The sequence below is a fragment of the Lichtheimia ornata genome, assembly GCF_029851405.1.
Source record: "Lichtheimia ornata isolate CBS 291.66 chromosome Unknown scaffold00100, whole genome shotgun sequence".
NCBI lineage: Eukaryota > Fungi > Mucoromycota > Mucoromycetes > Mucorales > Lichtheimiaceae > Lichtheimia > Lichtheimia ornata.
This window is the reverse complement of record NW_026695420.1, coordinates 63,712-83,424: the sequence shown is the minus strand read 5'-3', so window position 1 is coordinate 83,424 and position 19,713 is coordinate 63,712. Positions and strand designations below refer to the sequence as shown.

General features: G+C 42.6%; 6 protein-coding genes across 6 annotated transcripts; 4 read left to right on the top strand and 2 right to left on the bottom strand.

Annotated features, from left to right (window-relative positions):
• Window positions 1-5,385: 5,385 nt before the first annotated feature.
• Window positions 5,386-5,799, top strand: O0I10_011792 (uncharacterized protein; the record flags this gene model as incomplete). The annotated part of the gene is made up of 1 exon (XM_058491755.1): window positions 5,386-5,799. The coding sequence occupies one exon, from the start codon at window positions 5,386-5,388 to the stop codon at window positions 5,797-5,799; it is 414 nt and encodes a 137-aa protein (XP_058337501.1).
• Window positions 5,800-7,822: 2,023 nt separating this feature from the next.
• Window positions 7,823-9,150, bottom strand: O0I10_011791 (uncharacterized protein; the record flags this gene model as incomplete). The annotated part of the gene is made up of 3 exons (XM_058491754.1): window positions 7,823-8,244; window positions 8,318-9,056; window positions 9,124-9,150. The coding sequence occupies 3 exons, from the start codon at window positions 9,148-9,150 to the stop codon at window positions 7,823-7,825; spliced, it is 1,188 nt and encodes a 395-aa protein (XP_058337500.1).
• Window positions 9,151-12,225: 3,075 nt separating this feature from the next.
• Window positions 12,226-12,983, top strand: O0I10_011790 (uncharacterized protein; the record flags this gene model as incomplete). Its single annotated transcript, XM_058491753.1, has 2 exons — window positions 12,226-12,289; window positions 12,391-12,983. The coding sequence occupies 2 exons, from the start codon at window positions 12,226-12,228 to the stop codon at window positions 12,981-12,983; spliced, it is 657 nt and encodes a 218-aa protein (XP_058337499.1).
• Window positions 12,984-13,324: 341 nt separating this feature from the next.
• Window positions 13,325-13,657, top strand: O0I10_011789 (uncharacterized protein; the record flags this gene model as incomplete). Its single annotated transcript, XM_058491752.1, has 1 exon — window positions 13,325-13,657. The coding sequence occupies one exon, from the start codon at window positions 13,325-13,327 to the stop codon at window positions 13,655-13,657; it is 333 nt and encodes a 110-aa protein (XP_058337498.1).
• A 278-nt stretch (window positions 13,658-13,935) lies between these two features.
• On the top strand, window positions 13,936-14,304 carry O0I10_011788 (uncharacterized protein; the record flags this gene model as incomplete). Its single annotated transcript, XM_058491751.1, has 2 exons — window positions 13,936-14,031; window positions 14,089-14,304. The coding sequence occupies 2 exons, from the start codon at window positions 13,936-13,938 to the stop codon at window positions 14,302-14,304; spliced, it is 312 nt and encodes a 103-aa protein (XP_058337497.1).
• Window positions 14,305-17,872: 3,568 nt separating this feature from the next.
• O0I10_011787 (uncharacterized protein) lies at window positions 17,873-18,412 on the bottom strand (the record flags this gene model as incomplete). Its single annotated transcript, XM_058491750.1, has 1 exon — window positions 17,873-18,412. One exon carries the CDS (start codon window positions 18,410-18,412, stop codon window positions 17,873-17,875), a length of 540 nt encoding a protein of 179 aa, XP_058337496.1.
• Window positions 18,413-19,713: the final 1,301 nt, after the last annotated feature.

Here is a 19,713-nt window from a genome sequence, read left to right as displayed (position 1 = left end):
TCCAACTAGTGATACATTGCCATTGACGAGCCCAAGTAAAACGATTTACTGGACCCGCATAATTGTCTAACTAGACCAAGCAAAACATTTCATTGGGGCTGCATAGTTATTTGACTAGGCAACGAAGCACATTCTGATAGGCCTAGTAAAACCTTTGGACTAGGTGAAGAAAGCGGTTCGACTGGGCTTAGTACAACGTTTTACTAGGCCAACATGCTTGTCGAACAACGCCTAGTAAAGGATTTGACTGGAACAGCATAGTCATTTGCCTAGGTAACGAAGCCGTTGCCGAAGGCTTAGTGAATTCTTTTTTCAGGCCCAAAAAGACATTTAACTAGGTCAGCGAAGTAGTTTGACCAGGTCTAGTAACTGTTTTACTGGGTCTACATAGTTGTTTAACTGGAGCTAGTTATACTACTTACAGTGTCCAGTAAAATCTTTTACTGGCGCGGCATAGTCATTTCACCAAGCAAATCAAACATTTCGCGTAGGCGTAGCGAAACTTTTGCCAGGACCACATCACCATTTGGCTGTGGGTAGTAAAGCATTTGACTATGGGTAGTAAAACATTTGACTAGGCGAAATAAAATCTTTTGCGTAGGCGTAGTAACAACTTCGCATGGGCTACAAAGACATTTGACAGGACAAGGAGGTAGTTTGACCGCGTGCAGTATAATATTTTATTAGGCCCACGTAGTTGAGTGCCTAGTGCTAGCAAATCAATTTACTAGGCTCACTAAAACATATGACTTGGGCTAATAAAACATTTGACTAGACGGAAGAAATTCTTTGGTGTCGGCGTAGTAAATAGCGTGAACAGGCTCCAAAAGACATTTGACCAGGTCAAGGAGGTATTTTGAACAAGTTTAGTAAAATGTTTCACTAGGCTCACTTAGTTGGGTGACTAGCGCAAGTAAATGAATTTACTAGATGTAGTGAACCATTTGACTCAGTCTAGTAAGAAATTTCGCTAGTCGCGAAGACTTTGCGTTAGGCACAATGAATAGTGTGCCGAGTCTCCCAAAGAAATTTTACCAGGTCAAGAAGGTAGTTTGACCATGTCTAGTAAAATGTTTTACTAGGCGCACAGAGCTGTGACTTACTCTAGTAAATAAAACTTACTTGGGTTAGTAAAACATTACACTGGGCCTAGTAAACGATTTGACTAGACGTAATAAAATCTCTGATCTAGGCACAGTGAATAGTGTGCCGAGGATCCCAAAGAAATGTGACCAGGTCCGGGAGATAGTTTGATCATGTCCAATAAAATGTTTTACTAGGCCTACATAATTGAGTGACTGGCGCCAGTTAATCAATCCACTAGGCCTAGTAAACCATTTGACTGGGTCTAGTAAAACTTTTCACTAGGCGAAATAAATTCTTTTGGCGTAGGCGTAGTAAATAGTGTGCTCAGACTCCCAAAGACATTTTACCAGCTCACGGATGTAGTGCGACCATGTCTAGTATAATGGTTTACTAGACACACACTAGTTGAGTGATCAGCGCCAGTTGACCAATTTGCTAGGTGTAGTAAACTGTTTGACTAGGTCTAGCAAAACATCCGACTTGGTCTAGTTAAACATTTGACTACGTCCAATAAATTCTTTCATGTGGGCGTAGTAAATAGTGTGCCCAGGCTGCTAAAGACATTTGACCACGTCACAGGAGTAGTTTGACCACGTCCAGTGAAAATTTTTTATTAGGCCCACACAATTGACTGACTGTCGCTAGTAAATCAGTTTACTGATCTCAGCAAAATATTTCTCTGAACGTGATCAATCTACTTTAGTTATCTAGTCCAAAGTCTCTGTGGGTCTGTGCATAGTATTTACGGCCCCCCTACACCAAAGAGTGTATTGTGACTAGTGGAATGTTTTACTAGACCCAGTCAAATTGTTTACTAGGCCTAGTAAATTGATTAACTGGCGCTAGTCACTCAACTATGTAGGGCTAGTAAAACATTTTACTCAAAATGGTCAAACTACTTCCTTGACCTGGTCAAAAAATCGTTGTGCGTCTGGTAAATTATGTACTAGACTGCCCTCAACGACAATGTGTGTCAGAGGGCCGTTATCAGTCATATTATAGTACAATTGAATGATCCTGGATACTCTTATGTAAGAAAGCGATAAATGTTCTCTCTGCTTGCGGGGCGAGAATATAAAGGAACCAACAAGCAATATACATGCAGCCACTGTAATCGCCAGCCAATTATCCTTGCTTACCTACCACACTTTTTCCCTCCACACATACACGTACGTACACCTCCTCTCTCTTCCTCCTCCATCCACACCCCGCTATCGGGATCTGGGTGTTACAGGTACCACAACAGCTTGCTGCTGCATCATCCACGCTAACTTTTACATTCTTATCCGAATTGAATAAATAAAATCATCTATCTCTTATTTTCGGTAGGGAAGCCGTGTGTTGCTTATGTAAATCCATCGGTCGAGCTGCATTTATACACACAAACGTAATAGAGGCCAATTCCCCACATTAAACTCAATGATAGCTTATTACAATGACCATGTCCATATGAACCATCGTCTTATAGCTACTCACACTAAACCAAGGATATAGGTCTCAAGCCATTCGACATCAAGTATCGCTCCCTTCCTTTGGAAAAAACGCTAGCAGCATTGGTCGTAGTATGGGCATCTCTGCAGCAGGGAATTGCTTTTGATCGCTGGGTGGCATCATGTATCATGGTATTTCTCCATTGTGTTACAATGAAGCATCCATACGCGTCAATAACAATATTCTCATAGCTATCTTTTGGTGTTGGTCTTTAATAACATGGAGAATATGACGCATCAATCTACAGCACATGGCAAGGGTAAGGTTTCCTAGCAATCAATCAACGTTTAAGATCACTTTTACTAATATCATTTATCAAGTGTTTATAATAGCGCCAAGCATTATGGGCATCCGGACGAGTTACATAACATTATATGCGGTTAAAAAGGCACGTTGGGCGGACTAAATAAGGGTGCGCTCTCTTCTCTTGCAGGCCCACTTTCCTGCAAATGCATTTCTTTCCTTCGCCCGGGCATTTACTTCCTTCGCTACAATTGGCTTCCAACGCATGACAGTGCTTACATGCCGCCATCGGCATTCAATCCTTACGCGCTTTGACACGACCATGTCGAGGTCTTTTTCACGCTTGACGATAACGACCAACACGTTCTTTTCCTGCTGTGATACTACGGCATATTGCCGATACCAAAACCAATATATCTATCTCCCACACCAGATTTGGCGAGCATCAAACAACACCGTCCCTGCTTGTTCACAAACCACGCACTATTATTCAAACACAAAATTAATACTGCAGATTGTTTGCTTTTACGGCGAACGAATACTCCAACAGCTGGCAATCAAGTGGTTCATTGCGAATGGCGAAAAAGATCGGATTTTGGCGAGGATGATGATTTTACATTGTAAAGTGATATTATTGCCCGCTACTGTCATATCAACGTGCTTTGTTATATACCCAAAAGACTGCTTGCATCGGGGGGTACAACGTGGTGCATTGCAAATGGTGAATAGATCTGATTTGAGCGAAGTGTGATGATTTTACAATGAAAAGCAACATGCTTGGCTGCTACTGCCATATCAACGTGACCTTGGTATACGCCAAAAGGCTTGGTTGATTGTGAGCTACAAACTCATTCATTGCGAAAGGTGAATGAATCCATATTGAGCGAGGGGTGATGATTTCACATTGTAAAGTAACATTATTGGCCACTACGTCCATATCAGCATGATCTTGTTATATAGGCGAAAGGCTGCGTTCATTGGGGGCTACAACTTGGTTCATTGCGAATGGTGAATAGATCTGATTTCAGCGAGGTATGATGATTTCACATTGTAAAGTAACATTATTGCCCACTACTGCCATATCAACGTGATCTTGGTATATATAGCAGGAAGCGTCGTTGATTGGGGGCTACAACGTGGTGCATTGCGAATGGCGAAAAAGATCGGATTTTGGCGAGGATGATGATTTTACATTGTAAAGTGATATTATTGCCCGCTACTGTCATATCAACGTGCTTTGTTATATACCCAAAAGACTGCTTGCATCGGGGGGGGGGTACAACGTGGTGCATTGCAAATGGTGAATAGATGTGATTTGAGCGAATTAATATGATTTTACAATGAAAAGTAACCAGTTTGGCTGCTGCTGCCATATCAACGTGATCTTGTTATACGCTGAAAGACTGCTTGAATTGCGGGCGACAATGTGATGGATCACGAAAGGTGAATAGATCCGAATTGAGCGAGGTATGATGATTTCACATTGTAAAGTAACATTATTGCCCACTACTGCCATATCAACATAATCTTGGTATATAGCCAAAAGACTGCTTGAATTGCGTGCTACAATATGATGCATTGCAAATGGCGAATAGATCTGATTTGGGCGAAGTATGATGATTTTACCATGAAGAGTAACATTGTTGCCTGCTACTGCCATATCAACGTGACCTTGTTATATGCCAATATACTGCTAGGATTGCGGGCTACAATTTGATGCATTGCGAATGGGGAATACACCTGATTTAGGCGAGGTATGATGGCTTCACGTTGTAAAGAAACATTATTGCCCGCTACTGCCATATGAACATGACCTTCTTATATAGCGAAAAGGCTGCGTTCATTGGACGCTACAACGTGGTTCATTGCGAATGTCGAATACATCCGATTTGAGGCAAGTATGATGATTTTACAATGAAAAGCAACATGCTTGCCCACTACTGCCATATCAACGTGCCCTGGTATATAGCCAAAAGACTGCTTGAATCGGAGACTACAACGTGGTGCGTTGCGAATGCCGAATAGACCTGATTTGGGCGAAGTATGATGATTTCACATTGTAATGCAAACATCATCGCGACAGCTATTGGTGGATTGATATGTTGTGTGCACGTTCCGATACAACGTTGGATATTATGGGCGATTTTTACTCTTGTTCCATTCGATGTATTGCCATGGCGGATTGTCCACCTATTTTAATACTGCAACTGAACACGATGAAGGATGCAAGAAAAGAATTCCCGCGCTTGAAATCTCAGAGAGGCTCTCAAAGTCAGCAACGCTACCGCTCATACAAGCAGCTTTTTGAGCAAAAAAATACGGTCAGCTCATTGATCTCTTATATACCCTGACGCAAAGTGAATGGTGGAAGCGTGTATGTACATGGCAGGAGATGGCCTTACCCTTTGGAGGTGTACGACTTTTGTCTGAAACAAGGACGCATGTATCTCGCAGCAACACTGTAGCAGTGGATAAACTTGTTTACAACTTTGAAGGTGCGGTAAAGCATGTGGCATGACATTTATAGTGAACATGGTATGTTGTATACAAGATGCTTTTCCAACAATGTTAGTAATCTTTGCCATAGGAAATGCTGCGACAGAGCGTATATCCATTTGTTTCGATGAGATCAGTCGGGCTACAAGTTTCAACCGGTTGCGTGCCATGGAGACCAACGTCCGCATTGATTACTTTTTTGGCTTCCTTGCTTCATTGAGCGAGTCTCCTCGACGTTGCATGAATCCAGTGGATCATGTCTATGGAGTGCTTGGCCTATTCCAGATCAAAATCCCAACGATGTCTGATCCTAGTGCGGTTTGGCAGCTTTTCTTGTCTGAGCTTGAGAATTATATGAAGGATCTACAGCACAACCCCAAAGGAATTCCTGTCATCAATGACCATGCATTCCAAATTAATCTACGGAAGGCTAAAAACATGGCGGATATATACAAAGACTTGGTCGTATGGAGACGTCTTTAAGATGACTACAAGAATCAAATGAAGGTTTCCCCAAAGTGATACTTTTATTGGTGCACTTTACAATTGGGAATACAGGTGATCTATGAACGTCGCAGCGTGAATTCATTGCTTCTTGTTCCTGTACTCGTTTCAACCACAACCCACTCAACTTGACAATGACATTCCAAACTGCATCCTCGCAACGATTGGCTTTCCATTGATGACAGCATGCATGGCACTATCGACACTCTCTATTCACGACTTCCTCATTGAGCAAGCAAAGCAAGGAACGCTCATGTTGGAAAAAGCCTTTTCCACCAGTGGTTGAATTTGGAGTCTTGCCGCATGTTTACGATACCATGAACCAGTTTTATTGTCTCCTAACACCTATGTCCTCCTTTCTTCAAGCGCAACACACGTGTCATTAACCAACAGCACACTTTTTTCTTGTTGTTAGCCTCTTTGTCAAGGTAACAAGGAAGTGGACGAGGGTATTAGGGAAGAGATGAAGGATAACACGTGGATCATTTAGGGCAACTGAATGGTGTGATGTACAGCTTTGATGATACCTGAAAGCTACCGATACAATCTTTCCAATACGCAAGAATCGCCATCCACACTCGATGCCACACTTTTCCAGTGAGCGCATGAAAAGAAGCATGTCAGCAGTAGCGATCACATAATCCAATTGTTTGGCGAATGAAAAGATTATGACAGACGTATTCGAACAAGTGCAAGGATGAGGAATCCTCGAGATCTACTGTCAATATTGCCAGCAACAAGAATGCATCATGTTACGTGGACAAGGTTGAAGATGATGGAAAATGGTTATCATTGGAGATCATGGAGTGCTGTCATTCGCTGGAAAAGAGAGGGCTATCATTGGACATTGCGAGTGAAATTGAGTGGATTTACGGGATTTCGACGAGGACCTTTCATCTTGGCATACGGCAAAAGGAATGGAGTTCCATCAGCAAGAATCATCGTCATCATGGGAGGGCCGCTATTGATAAAAGGAAGCAGGCAAGGTTACATATGGGATCAACGGGTATCCATATGGCTACTTCAACTTGGCATGCGGCATGACAATTTGAATGGAGAAACATGATGATTTGAGGAGAAACGAAGGGGTTGATGGTACTGCATGGCTATCCGCATTGGGAGAGGGAAGACCCAACTGGCAACATTCTACGTTTATGCAGCTGTACGCGTCCACCAATCATTTCACACCTTGTCCGTATCGGGATCTTGCTTGAACTTCTGTGATTGAATACACCATATCGCATGGCATCCACCGTATGTTATGGAATTGAGAATTACTATGCTTTACGATATATGAATCACCAAGAATCGCTATGATCAAGCACATCAAATTCTGAGGAACCAAGGAACAGTGCTTGATGAGAACAATTTTCATGTTGGGATGGCAACTTCGTTTGAATGATGGATCTTGGCAACATACGTGATATCGTGAATGATACAAGAGGTGCTACCTTTATACAATGAGCAGCAATGGGCAACAACAATGAGCCACTTGGAAATAGACATAATTGAAAGCGTCCCTTTGTTCAATGAATCTTGTAGTTGTACATGTCCAAAAATGAAATCTTTGCATTATACCTGCTTGGCAACGAGAATCACGTGGTTACTTTTTTGGGATGATGATCGTCATTTGGTTGTATACAATGGGGGTTGCTTGTAATCATTCAATCGTACCATGTGATGGGGGAAACAGGATGAAAGACCAAGGCTGGTATGTATAGGGATAAATGATACTACATAGTAGCTTGTCATTGGTAATTAAAATCATTGCACAAGCACACGCTATGTATCCAGGATGGGCTCAGCTCCATTGAATTTCTACATAGCAATGTGGTCCACGTATGACAAAATGGATTTGGGCATACAAAACCAATAACAAAGACAATATTTTGATCCAGGCACCTTTCACTTAGAGACTTCATTTCCCTATACATACCATGATGCACGAAAAAGAAGATTGCATTTTTGAAAAAAAAAAATATGATTGAGCAATAAGGGTTCTTTAATCGTCTAGAAAGATGAATCCGTCAACGAGACATTCATAGACATCGCGCATATCTTTTGCACTCATGAGGTTGCAATGGCATGCTTGACAATTGTTTAGAAGCTTGTAAGCTATTTCTCTTTGGTAGACGTTTTCGATTTTGATACGGGAAGGATCCACCAAGTAATTTTCAAGCTCGGAGATGAAAAGATGCCATGCTTCATTGGGATTTGATTTTCTTGAAATGTCAAACCGGAACAAGCCGAGCACGCCGTACACGTAGTCAAGGGGATCCATACATTTCCTTGCTGATAATGCAAATGATTTGAACATGGCCACTAATCCAATCGGAAGAAGATGGTTGCGATCCCGAGAATCTCGGATTTCTTCAATTATATAGCAAATTCGGTTTGGTAAAGGTTTCGGCCCAAAGACAGTGTCTGTGTGTAACGATTACATAGTTGATCATCAACATGAGAGTACAACCACAACGTTTACCATTTCAAAACGTACCTCGATAATAACACGAGCTCAATAATATTTTGTCATACAACGTGATAAGATCACCGATAGACAACATGCTGTTATTGTCATCAACGTCATCAGGAAGCGTTTCAGCCATGAGGATGACAGCCTTTGGTAGCACCGCCTCCTGCCACGTCCATACGCGTCTCCACCAGTTAGAGCTTGTGAACGTCTCCAAAGTGTTAACGGCCACGTTGTGTTCATAAATGGACCATGATGCAGGATCGGATTCTTCAGAGCGATGCTTCATTGAAAGAATACTTGTGATAATATCAGGTCTGCAATCAATCATGGCGTAGCATTGTTTGCAACAAGCATAGATATCCCCCATAATAGCCAAAGGTGTATCCGTGCGCGCACATAAAACATCGATCCACCAGTAACTATCAGGATGGCTTTGTAGCAATGTGCGCAATGTCTTTCGTTTTTTAGGTCGCATGGAAACAGGAGCAGCTGGTTGTCCGTTTTCATCATCCACATAGTCACCAATTTCCTTCCATACATGAGGGTTGTTGTGTGAGATGCCCCAAAGATGAGACAATGCGTAATGAGGCAGTAAGTTGTCCTCCTTGTTGATCCTTTGTATGATTTGTTCTCGATGATATGGATCGCTTGATGGCTTGACAAGCCGCATCTTGGCTCCATTGTTTGGCACATACACCAGCAAAAAGTGCGGATGCTCTAGTAATTCGTATCCTCGTACATCATGCTGGAAAGTGTTATCTGTCTGAGACTGCACATTTAGTTTCCAGGCTCTCTTGCTCGATTGGTATCATTTTACAAGGCTGACATACCTGCTTGTCTGTTTGAGGGGATGCCATTTTAACACTTTGAAAGGAAAAAACGGGTGGCAAAATCATCAGGATGTTGAACAACATTTTTAATGTCCAACACAAGGTGGATCAAAGTTTGTGCAACATGCATGATGGATGCAGCCACTGCATGCAAACGCAAGATTTGAAGATATTATCTCATATCATGTTGTTTTCTCCTGAATCGCAGCATCAAATATGTGTGCACTCCCTGCAAAGAAATCCTCAACATGAACAAGACATGCTTTTCTTTTGTAGACATGAGTGATGAGACATGCATATCGGATGGTCTTCTCCGTGAGGATGATGTAACGTCTCACAACATGAGTGCTACACATTTGAAAATCTTCAGGAGTGGGTATCCGAGTTACTGGCTGCGACAATTTTTCCCGCTGGGTCGTCAACGTCGTGTTCCAAGGAACGCTCTCTTTCTCTTTCTTTTGCACCCACTCTTTTACATTTCCGCACCTTCAGACAACAACGACCCTGCTTCATACAACTAAACGACATTGACACATGAGACCGATTGAATGCTTCTATGCTATTACCACCTTTTTCTCTTCAATGTCATGACCACAGTCCCTCTCAACACCCCGCATCAAACCCAACAGCAAATGGAGACGAGTCCAGCATTGACGCTATATCTATTACATGCAGCAAACATCTTGAGCAACACGTCATGAGCTGCAACCGTGTCAACGTTTCAACGTTGTCTGGAAGGTTCATATTTGGCTACTTGGCTACCTAAAGTCGTTGGACATGATCGCTGTGTGCTATCATTACAAGACTAGTTGACAAGGTAAGGATGGCATGGGCTTATAGGATATGGGATGATGTCTGATTTGATCATGGTGTGCAGCGTTTATGTCCCTGAGCCGATATCTGCAAGCGATGGATCTATGTTTCATATGATGTTGCGGCATGTTGCTATGGAGTATGCTATGATCTGGCAAGATGGGGCGAGCTACGGCACCAAGGCATTACAAATCGACTGTATTTGACACCACCATCTTTGAAATGTATTGCACGCGACACAAGACAGGGCTCATGGGTTTGGATGGATGGAATGGTGGCAGCCATATTTGTTATCAAAGCAACACCACCAATGTTCCTTTGGCTATTTGGTGTTAAACCGTGGTTTACCAATAACTTCGACGCACAAGACCGACCGGATCATCCGCTGCTATATTTACAACCCAAGTATTCTCTTCATTTCGCCATTTTCCACTCTTTCAGACTTGCCACATGCCGTTGAAAACTATCTTGATCCACTGTATACGTCTCCATTAAGGGATTTCCAGTTATACATTGTCGAACCAGATTTGAAGATACCGCATGATTGGGTAAAGACCTACCTATTCGCCAAGGTAAAAGGATAATGGAGAACCACAGGGGCATTTATCTCACCCTTTTATGATGCAGCACCATGTTCTGAGTCTTGGATTTATGTCTTCATGCTGCAACGCTTGCTCACATTATGTTGTATATCGAGGTAACGAGTGGGTTGGGTGGTATCTTGCGAAAGAAAGGCGGATCATTGACATGTTCAACGTGTAGCGAAACTGAATCACACCACAACCTTCAATGATGATGACCCAACAGGTGCTCGAACACATCACGGCGTGCTCAACATGATGTTTCATGCAAAGTGCTTTCGACAACATTACCCATACGTCACTCAAAAGGTTTCCACTTGAAGGATCATTGTGGATGGTTGGAATCTAGAGCAGCGGCAGGATGAATAGCTTCGACAAATGAGCGCGTGCGAACGTAACGACAACAACAATGATTGATTGCCATTGGATACTGATGCTATTCAACACTGAAAAAGTGAGGGAAAGCTGTCTTGGATGCATGAATGGAAGATGAGGATACGAACTTTGCAAGTTGGATGCTCCACACCGCGATACTTGATACTTGATTGATTGATGGAGACCATGAACAATAATCCTCAAAGGCAAGAACGACATCTCATCGCTTATGGAGTTTAATTGCGCCAGCTGGAGATTCTGGGTCTGCAGTTCCACATGTTTTATTCGTCATTACAGGAAGCAGCGATACGATATGACCCTTGGATACTTGTGAGATGGAGATCATACTTTCAATTTACATCTATCATTTGGCGACTTGGTGCATCCTTATGATTGGGTATCGCTACAAGAGCTTCTTTTCTATGATGCTCCCATTTGCAAAGGTAAAGGGATATGGTGCATTGGCAATGAGAAGCAGCAGATCATTAAAACATGTATTTGCAGGTATTTGGGATTGGCTTTGAGATGCATGGGTTATCGAGGACAGCTACGATCTACCGTTACAACGATGGCTGAGGAACTACGTTATGTTGGAAACGGTCTTGGATGGGATGCCTATTGGATTTGGCTTATGGTACTTGAGAAACACTCTTACATGGAATATCTTGGATGACAACTTCTACGACTACGTTTACGGCATCCAGTATCATGAACGGGCTATTTCATTGATTCAATATCGAAAGAGACAAGGGCACAACGACATCGATTGGGAATACGCAGTACTCTTCAATAAATCAACATGGAAGCAGAAGTCCTACAGCACATGGCGATCATTGTTTGGCCGTATGATGTATTCATTGGGTGGAGGGCAAGGATAAGGAATACTATATGATCCACCATCCTCATGGCTGCAACAGGCTATTATATTTCGGTCATTCTTGTAAGTTTGGCAGGGGGAGGGAGTCACATGTTGGTGGTACGAATTTGAGCTGCATAACTAATGGATACGATACGCATAGAGTAATCCACAGTTATATTCATCTTAATGCTCAAACATGTCCACGTTATTTTTCATCATATATACCTTCACGTTGAGATACCTCAGGACTTGGTAAGTGTCCCCGCCCAATGCTTTGAATGAAAAGGAAGCTAATACGATACCATACTATGTACCTTTCTTGCAGCTTGTGGTTGACACCGGCACTTGGCTTGATCCAATAGCAGTGATGCCTCTATTGTTGGCTTGCAAGTCTGCAAGTATACTTCTTCCGCCTTTCTCACTTCTTCCACCCACCCTGGTGATCTACCTCAGCAAGCCCCGTTTCCTTCCACAATGACAATGAACACTCTACAAGGCGAATCGGTGCGTGATTACTACGCTGGGCTGAAACACAATGGTAATGAGGTCTACTTGTGGAAAAGACAACACGTGTTTATTGAGCTATGCATGATTATTGTAGATGATCCATCCAAAGAATACCCAATGCTTCAATACAAGGCATTTATCGATATCACCATACCGTCGACCATCTCCTACAGCTCTACCAGAAACGCTCTCAAATATCCATTTCGTATGCCAAGTTTCGAGCAACTTTACGTGATGCTGACGCCATGTGCAACATTGATCCACAATCACCACTTGGATACCTTTGTGTTGGCAACATTTACAGAGAACAAGGACGACAACAAAAGGCCATCGGTGTATACACCACTGGCATGAATACAGCATCATCCAACCATCCTTCTTATTCAGCACTCGTCCAATCAAAAGACGCTGCCACATTGCAACAAGAAAAGCGATCGGGTTTCATCACACAGCTGCCGCTTGAGATTGTGAGCCAATACATTGCATCGATCATCATTGAATATCCACCTTCAAGGGAATACAGCCAATGGTCATACTTACATGTCCCACGTGATTGGAGAAATCGACTATTGCAATCATTACCATTGCATTATGAGGTGGATGAGCCTTCGAAGGCAAGGGTGGCGGATGAAAACCTGCTCGACAAGTTCAAGGATTGTGTCGTATCCGTCACGTTGTATCGTTTTTGTGGAGGTGATGAGGATAATGCTCAAGCGTTCCCATGACAAGAATCGAAATCATTAAGACGATTGGAGTTATATGGTAAGTGCAGTGAATGTGCTATTCAAAAACGTCAAGATGACTCATTCCTCAATGTAGACGACTTTTTTTTAACGTTGGGATCAGCCAAGCAATGTGATATCGGTGTTGATGGCCGTAGGTGATCGATTGACGCACTTGAAATTGGGTATGGGTGATCAGCACGATGTTGTACAACCTATTGATCTCCAGCAAATTCTCGAACATGGTCCACACCTCTTCGTATGCTCACTATTGCCAGCGTTATCGCCAATGAGTGGAATTCACACAATACATGCATTTGGCTATTCATACTCCACCGGACACAATGACACATGGCATGATGGTCGATGTTTTGGCACGATGTCCTTCTCTACGAGCTTTATCCATGCTTCGATGCAATCAAAGCCATTCGTTGAGGGTGATCCATGAACATTGTCCGTTGCTAAGCTATCTTCGATATGGTCCTTTACGCGGGGAATATGAAAATGATTATCTGGACTTTGATTCATACGACTTTGCCTCCCACACCAAGCCAGGATTGAAAAAGATAGCCCTTGTCGCCAATTACTCCATGTACGATATCGCTGTTTCAGCAACATCACGCCACATTGGAAGAAGTCAGTATTTCAGCTATTGTGGATACAACAACAGCCTATGAAGATCTTTTTTCCAAAACTACAATCATTGCATCTGGATGATTTTTTTATGGATCAGCACATTTGTATCATTGAATTATAAAACATGATCCCAATATGACAAGCCTCAACCTCGATATTTCACCCATTGGCATTACCGACCCTGTATCCAATCATCTCACAACGCTTACTATGACTGTCATGAATGATGCCCATATCCAGCTCTTGCATTCGGCTCGTTAATCATCATATCGAACGCCTAGAGCATCTCGCACTCATATTCAAAGGCACCAACACAAGCATGAAATCAATCGAGAACATTGGAGACTTGGCACAGCTCGACACACTTGCGATTGAAATATGGGATGATGTGGTGTATAGCAGCAATACTTTCAATGTCATATTCAACAAAGTTGCATCACGAGATCAGCCATTATCAAGGTTAACATGAAAGGGTCGTGAAGATACCTTGATATACGTATTATTCCATTTACAACACATGGCGCTTGGATATGAATTGACGGATTCAAGTTTGCCGCATGCACTGCTCTGTAAGCCGCAACAATCGCTGACTTTGCAATGCTCAGATGATGTCTCGGGCTATATCATTGACATGGAGCAAGAACATTTTAAAAACATCGCTTTCCATCGGGATTCCGTCATAGGATAGACCCCTTATTCTCAATGTATACGAGCATGAAAGCAAGAATAAAGCCAGCATTGCATGTTGCTCTCACCCAGATGATTACGTTTTACAGCATGATGATCAGGAAGATTTGCTTTGTTGGAAAAAGATAATGATTAGCATACGCGACGCTGATGGCCAATTTGAAGGATACCCTATACAATGACACCACCAACAAGTACGCAAGCTTCACTATGCATGGTATATACATATCACGTTCTCCCAATAAGCGAATTGTAGGGAGCATGTCAGCAGCAGGAATCACATGACATTTTCATATGCACGTATTGGACTTACAATGGGTATCGTGGATGAATGCAAACAAGTACAGTCACGGGAATCCTGGTATGTTGCTATGGTTACTTGCACGTCGTCAGGAAGAAAGACCGGGCCATGGCACATCGTTACGGCTGAATTGAATGGCAACGATGAGAGGGGCGTTTAGACATATTGGATAGACGAACCAATTCATTCGACAGCTGATTTGGAATCCTGGATGAAGATGTTTATAATAGCAGCAACCAAGAATACAGGAAGACAGTACAATGATATTAGTTGACTCTACATCCAGTACCTCATTCTTTGACCGTGTTGTTACTATGTCATACCTACATGATAAATCTCCACACATAGAGTCAACCAATATTATTGTTCTATTGTATTACTGTATTCTTGGTTGCTGCTATCATAAACATCTTCATCCAGGATTCCAAATCAGCTGTCGAATGAATCAGTTCGTCTATGTATTGCTGAAAGAGAACCCTTGAGTGTATAATGAACAAAGAAACAGACGTCAATCATGATGCTCTTGAGCATGTCATTGTGCAACATCCCTACAGTATCCTTTATGTATCAGCTTTAGCCAATGGAGCTATACATTGTCTTTTCACATTGCCAATTCCTAGCTCCTTCAAATATCCACTGCTCCGATTGGGATAAAAAAGTCGATCAAGTGAACCATGCCTTGCCCATATCAGATGCCAATGTTTCATCTAAAGCATTCTCCACGTAACGTGATCCATTAACCTTCATTATCCCATACATACCATAAAATACGATGAACCCTCGCTTTCATTCAATCATGGCATTGCACATCCAAACAATGATAATCATCTGAAAACAATCCACTCCATCCACATCACCAAAAACCATACTGTGAGAAATTTTTATGTTGCATTCCACCACCACGAGATCCATTGAACAAAGAGCTACGGCAGACTATGTAATGAACAGGGTATCTCTAGTTGGTATATCCTTGTTCTTGAATCACTGGTATTGGATCAATGCTGCCGCTTGTTGATAATATTGAAATTGTGATCGTATCGGCTTCATTTTGCACCATCCAGGATATCGTAGACCAGGGTTGCAGTAATCGTAAAACATCATCATCCAAATGTAGTAGTTGACATCCAATCATGAAGATCCTTCGCCTCGAATCCTGTTTCCACGTTCCTCACCATGGTTGCTTGATTTGTAATTCTTCCAACTACCTGTAACACCTTGCCGTAGGGTGCAAATGCAACATCGTATACGCCGTCTTGATCCAATCGTGATATGCTGAGTTCACTCACGAGATATGTATAATCATCCTAAGCTGCCATGGGAATCAGCAAGCTAAAAAGGTACGTTTTAAATGACATGTTGCTTCTATTTGTTGTTGTAAGTCCCAGTTCTCCTCCTACCTTCATAGTAAATGTGAGCATTACTTGATGAATCTCTTGAAGCAATATCCAATCTAGTATGGCTGTTCCATAGGAAGGCATGCTTGTAAGATGATGATCCGTAAACAATGTCACGAAGTGATTGGAGGCGAGTCTTGTAAAATACGGCTATAATCGTGGTACCACCGATTGCCAAGATCCACTCACATTGCCACCAGCTGCGTCAATCATTCCAGGGTGCTGTTTTGGTCCATCTCATATGACTTGCTGATGCCATGAAATCCGAGTACTTGTATACTGTTGCAAATGATGTCGCGGTGAGCATAGCGTATCAGCTGAACGGTGGAGTGAGATTGATGCTGAGTGTTGACCCTATCTCCAGGTGATCGCTTGCATGACAATGAAACTTGATAAGTGTAGCGAGGTCGTCATTGTCTTAGCTGCTGATTTCTTGTAGTCTCGTAGTTGATCCTCCATTATCCAATAAGGTGGCCATTGTTGTTGCATCCTATTTCTTCTCGCTTGTGCCTGATGCCTCTTGTTGATATCCTCGTCCTGCCAACCTTGCATCCAGAAGCTGCTTCTCCTCATTCGTATCAGTTGAATTCATCCGAAATCCAGTTGTCCATCAGCAGGTACAGTTGCTGTCCCAATCCAAGTCATGCAATTCCCAAGTCTCGATCAACCACCTTCATTCAATAGGCGAAGCAATCCATTACGAAGCTGCTCGGAACCTCAACAATCGATAGCGGTGTTTGGAGCGAAGTACTTTGAGTGACATGGTGCTTGACTGACTCAGTGTTGGGATGTCTTCAACATAGCTCTCCTTTTTTCCATCACATGTTGTAGCTCGACTCTTCATTGTGGTCTATAATCATAGCCATGATCTTGTTGACAATGTACAGCTTCGCTAAACAACCAACGTGTCAACCATCCTCCCTTTTCTCAACATACCAACCCATCTTTTTTTACTTACTTTCAGGTACCCATTGCATAGCATTATCCAATCCTTACAGTCAACGAGGCTGAGTTGGATACGATGCTCAATGCGTGGGACGCGTGCGGTGATTGAGAATGCATAAAGAGTGGATGTGATGCTGAATACATAATGAGGTGAGCTGTTTTTAACAAGAGATGCATTGTATACAAACCAAAACATGATGATGAACAAGGTAGAATGGACACGCTGAGAGGATGAGGGGCAATGTATGCTGAAATCGTTGAAAGGTGCATATGATAACTGCCACATACAACAGTGAACGCGTGTTCCCAATACCATGCAATAAGAGCACTTCACTCACCAGCTGTCCACAAGAATGTCGATGAGGTGTGCTGCCTCCAAAGTCGTCCCATTCTTCGTTGGGAGGATACCGAAATTGGCGAGACTTGATGGTGTCATATACGCGCTGTCATGCGTCAGAGAGAATAGTTTGTAGTACTGCCATTGGCGAGTTGAAGGATAAAGCACAATCGTTTTCTGTTGGAAGTGGCCCATGTTGATTAGTGTCGATAGCCATGGCTGTGATGAATGGGTGAGTGGTGTGAGCGTGGTTTCAAGGAAGAAGAGAGAGAGAGAGAGCGTGTGCCTTGTTCGGAATTCCCCCTGTTTATGCAGCCACTTGCAACATGTCCAATAGAAGGGTCTCGTCAATAACCCCATCATTACAAGACCTCATCGCATGCCATTATTCATCTTGTCATCTTGCACATCCTTGGAGACGACACATTGCATTGATCACCACCATCATTACTTGACAAACAACATTGAATGACTTCTTGTACATACCAGCACATTTGGTTGCGGGATTACTTGCATGTTGCCCCCATTGATCAAGTGAACATGAAGATGTAGATATTTATTGGTATCACAAAAGGCTCAGGTACCGAAAAAGTCAAAGGATACAAGGTTGTGTACGACTAGGAAAAGGGAATTCTGGTTCACTCGTTGTAAGCATTCTATTCGACATGGTGGGAAGCAATGATGGAATATTCGATGGTGTAGAAGAACGGTCAAAGAGATGCAAAGACATTTGTGATGGTGCCTCACGACTTGTTTGTTCTTCATGGTTCCCTTTCCATATTGATTTGAGAGAAGGATGATGGTCAGGAGGAGGAAGGAGATGACGAGAAGGGATACCAGTGGAAACAACAGAAGGTATTGGTGGTGGTGGTGGAAAGCCATGAAGACAAGGGAACCCAGAGGCAATGGGTGGTGGAAAAATAGGATGAGCTGAAGCAGTAGTAGTAATTGTAAGAGGAGGAGGAGGGATTCCAGCGTTGGTTACTATTGGCGGATCAGGAGCATAGGATTCGATAACGGTAGTGGTGACTCCAACCAAGACAAAAGGATGGCCGCTGTTGTTGTTAGGGTTCTTAGCGTAGAAATGATAGTGATGAATATGGCGATGATTATGACCGCTGGAGATGATCATTGAGATGGATGGCTATGTTGTCTCGAATAAAGGGGATCAATTAGGATGAAAGAAATGGATGGATACAAATGTTGCGGCAACACTACCCATTATTTATATCATTTCCATGCAACGTGGGTGGATTGTCAAGTTCGAATGATGGTTAAGCTCGCCATAATCATGTTCCTTGTTATGCTGTGCATTCATTGTCTGCTCTACATCCAACATTTATTATTACTATTTTAGGAATTCGATGTGACGAAGACTAATTTTGTTTTTGAAGGGGAAAAGAACGTTGTTGTTGTTTTTGTTGCATGGGAAACGATAGCGGTGGTATACTTTGTCTCATAGGTTGACTCCACAGCTACCATAATAGGTAGTTGTTTGCCACCACACGCATGATGTCGATAATCAAATCCACTCGTGATCATTTGTAATAACGGCAACTTGAATAATGAAAATCCCGCGTCACCATTCCTCTTCATCAACCTGATCTGCTTGGGCAAGGAATCCAAAATGCGGTCAATCTTGAAGAGCTGCTCGCATCGTAAGCTGGCTAAAATCAATTCCATCACTGCTCTCGTTCCACTTTTTTCTGACAAATGATATGACCCATCCAAAAAAATGATTGCTGATCCAAGTCTCCTTGACATCGACATCCCTCATCCACGACCGATACATTGTATGACAAGCCAAGTCAAGCGTTTATTCCAACATCCCGAAATTGTTCATCTACGTGCATCCTACAAGCAAATCCATGCAATCATCCATAACAGCATACATACCTTGTCACCGTGATCTCCCCAAATTACCCATGCAAATGCTGATTAGTATATAGCTTGATGACATCCATTCGACACAATAGTTACCTTTGCAAAGACATCGGTGCTGATCCGAAGCATTCAAACCAAAGGATACCAGAATCAGCATCCACTGATCTACCTTGAGGAATGGCAGGACATCTCAACAAGGCTCTGGCACCGATCCATGAGAAGAACAATGAGCGGGACAGGACAGCTCCATCATCAACCCCAAAGGACCACCTGATGGTTGTTGGATAACAAGGCCAAAGGATACCAGAATCAACACCACAAAAAGATAAAACCTTCTTGTCTTCGGTGTGATGTACCTTGAGGAATGGCAGGACATCCCAAAACAAAGCTCTGGCATCGATCCATGAAAGGGAAATGAGCGAGACAGGATAGCATCATCAACCAAACAAAGACCACCTCATCCATCCAAGGAGTACGACCATAAGACAATCAAAAGAGCGTTCACTATAGCAACCATCACAATGAATAAAAAAAGCAGTGCATAGCAAC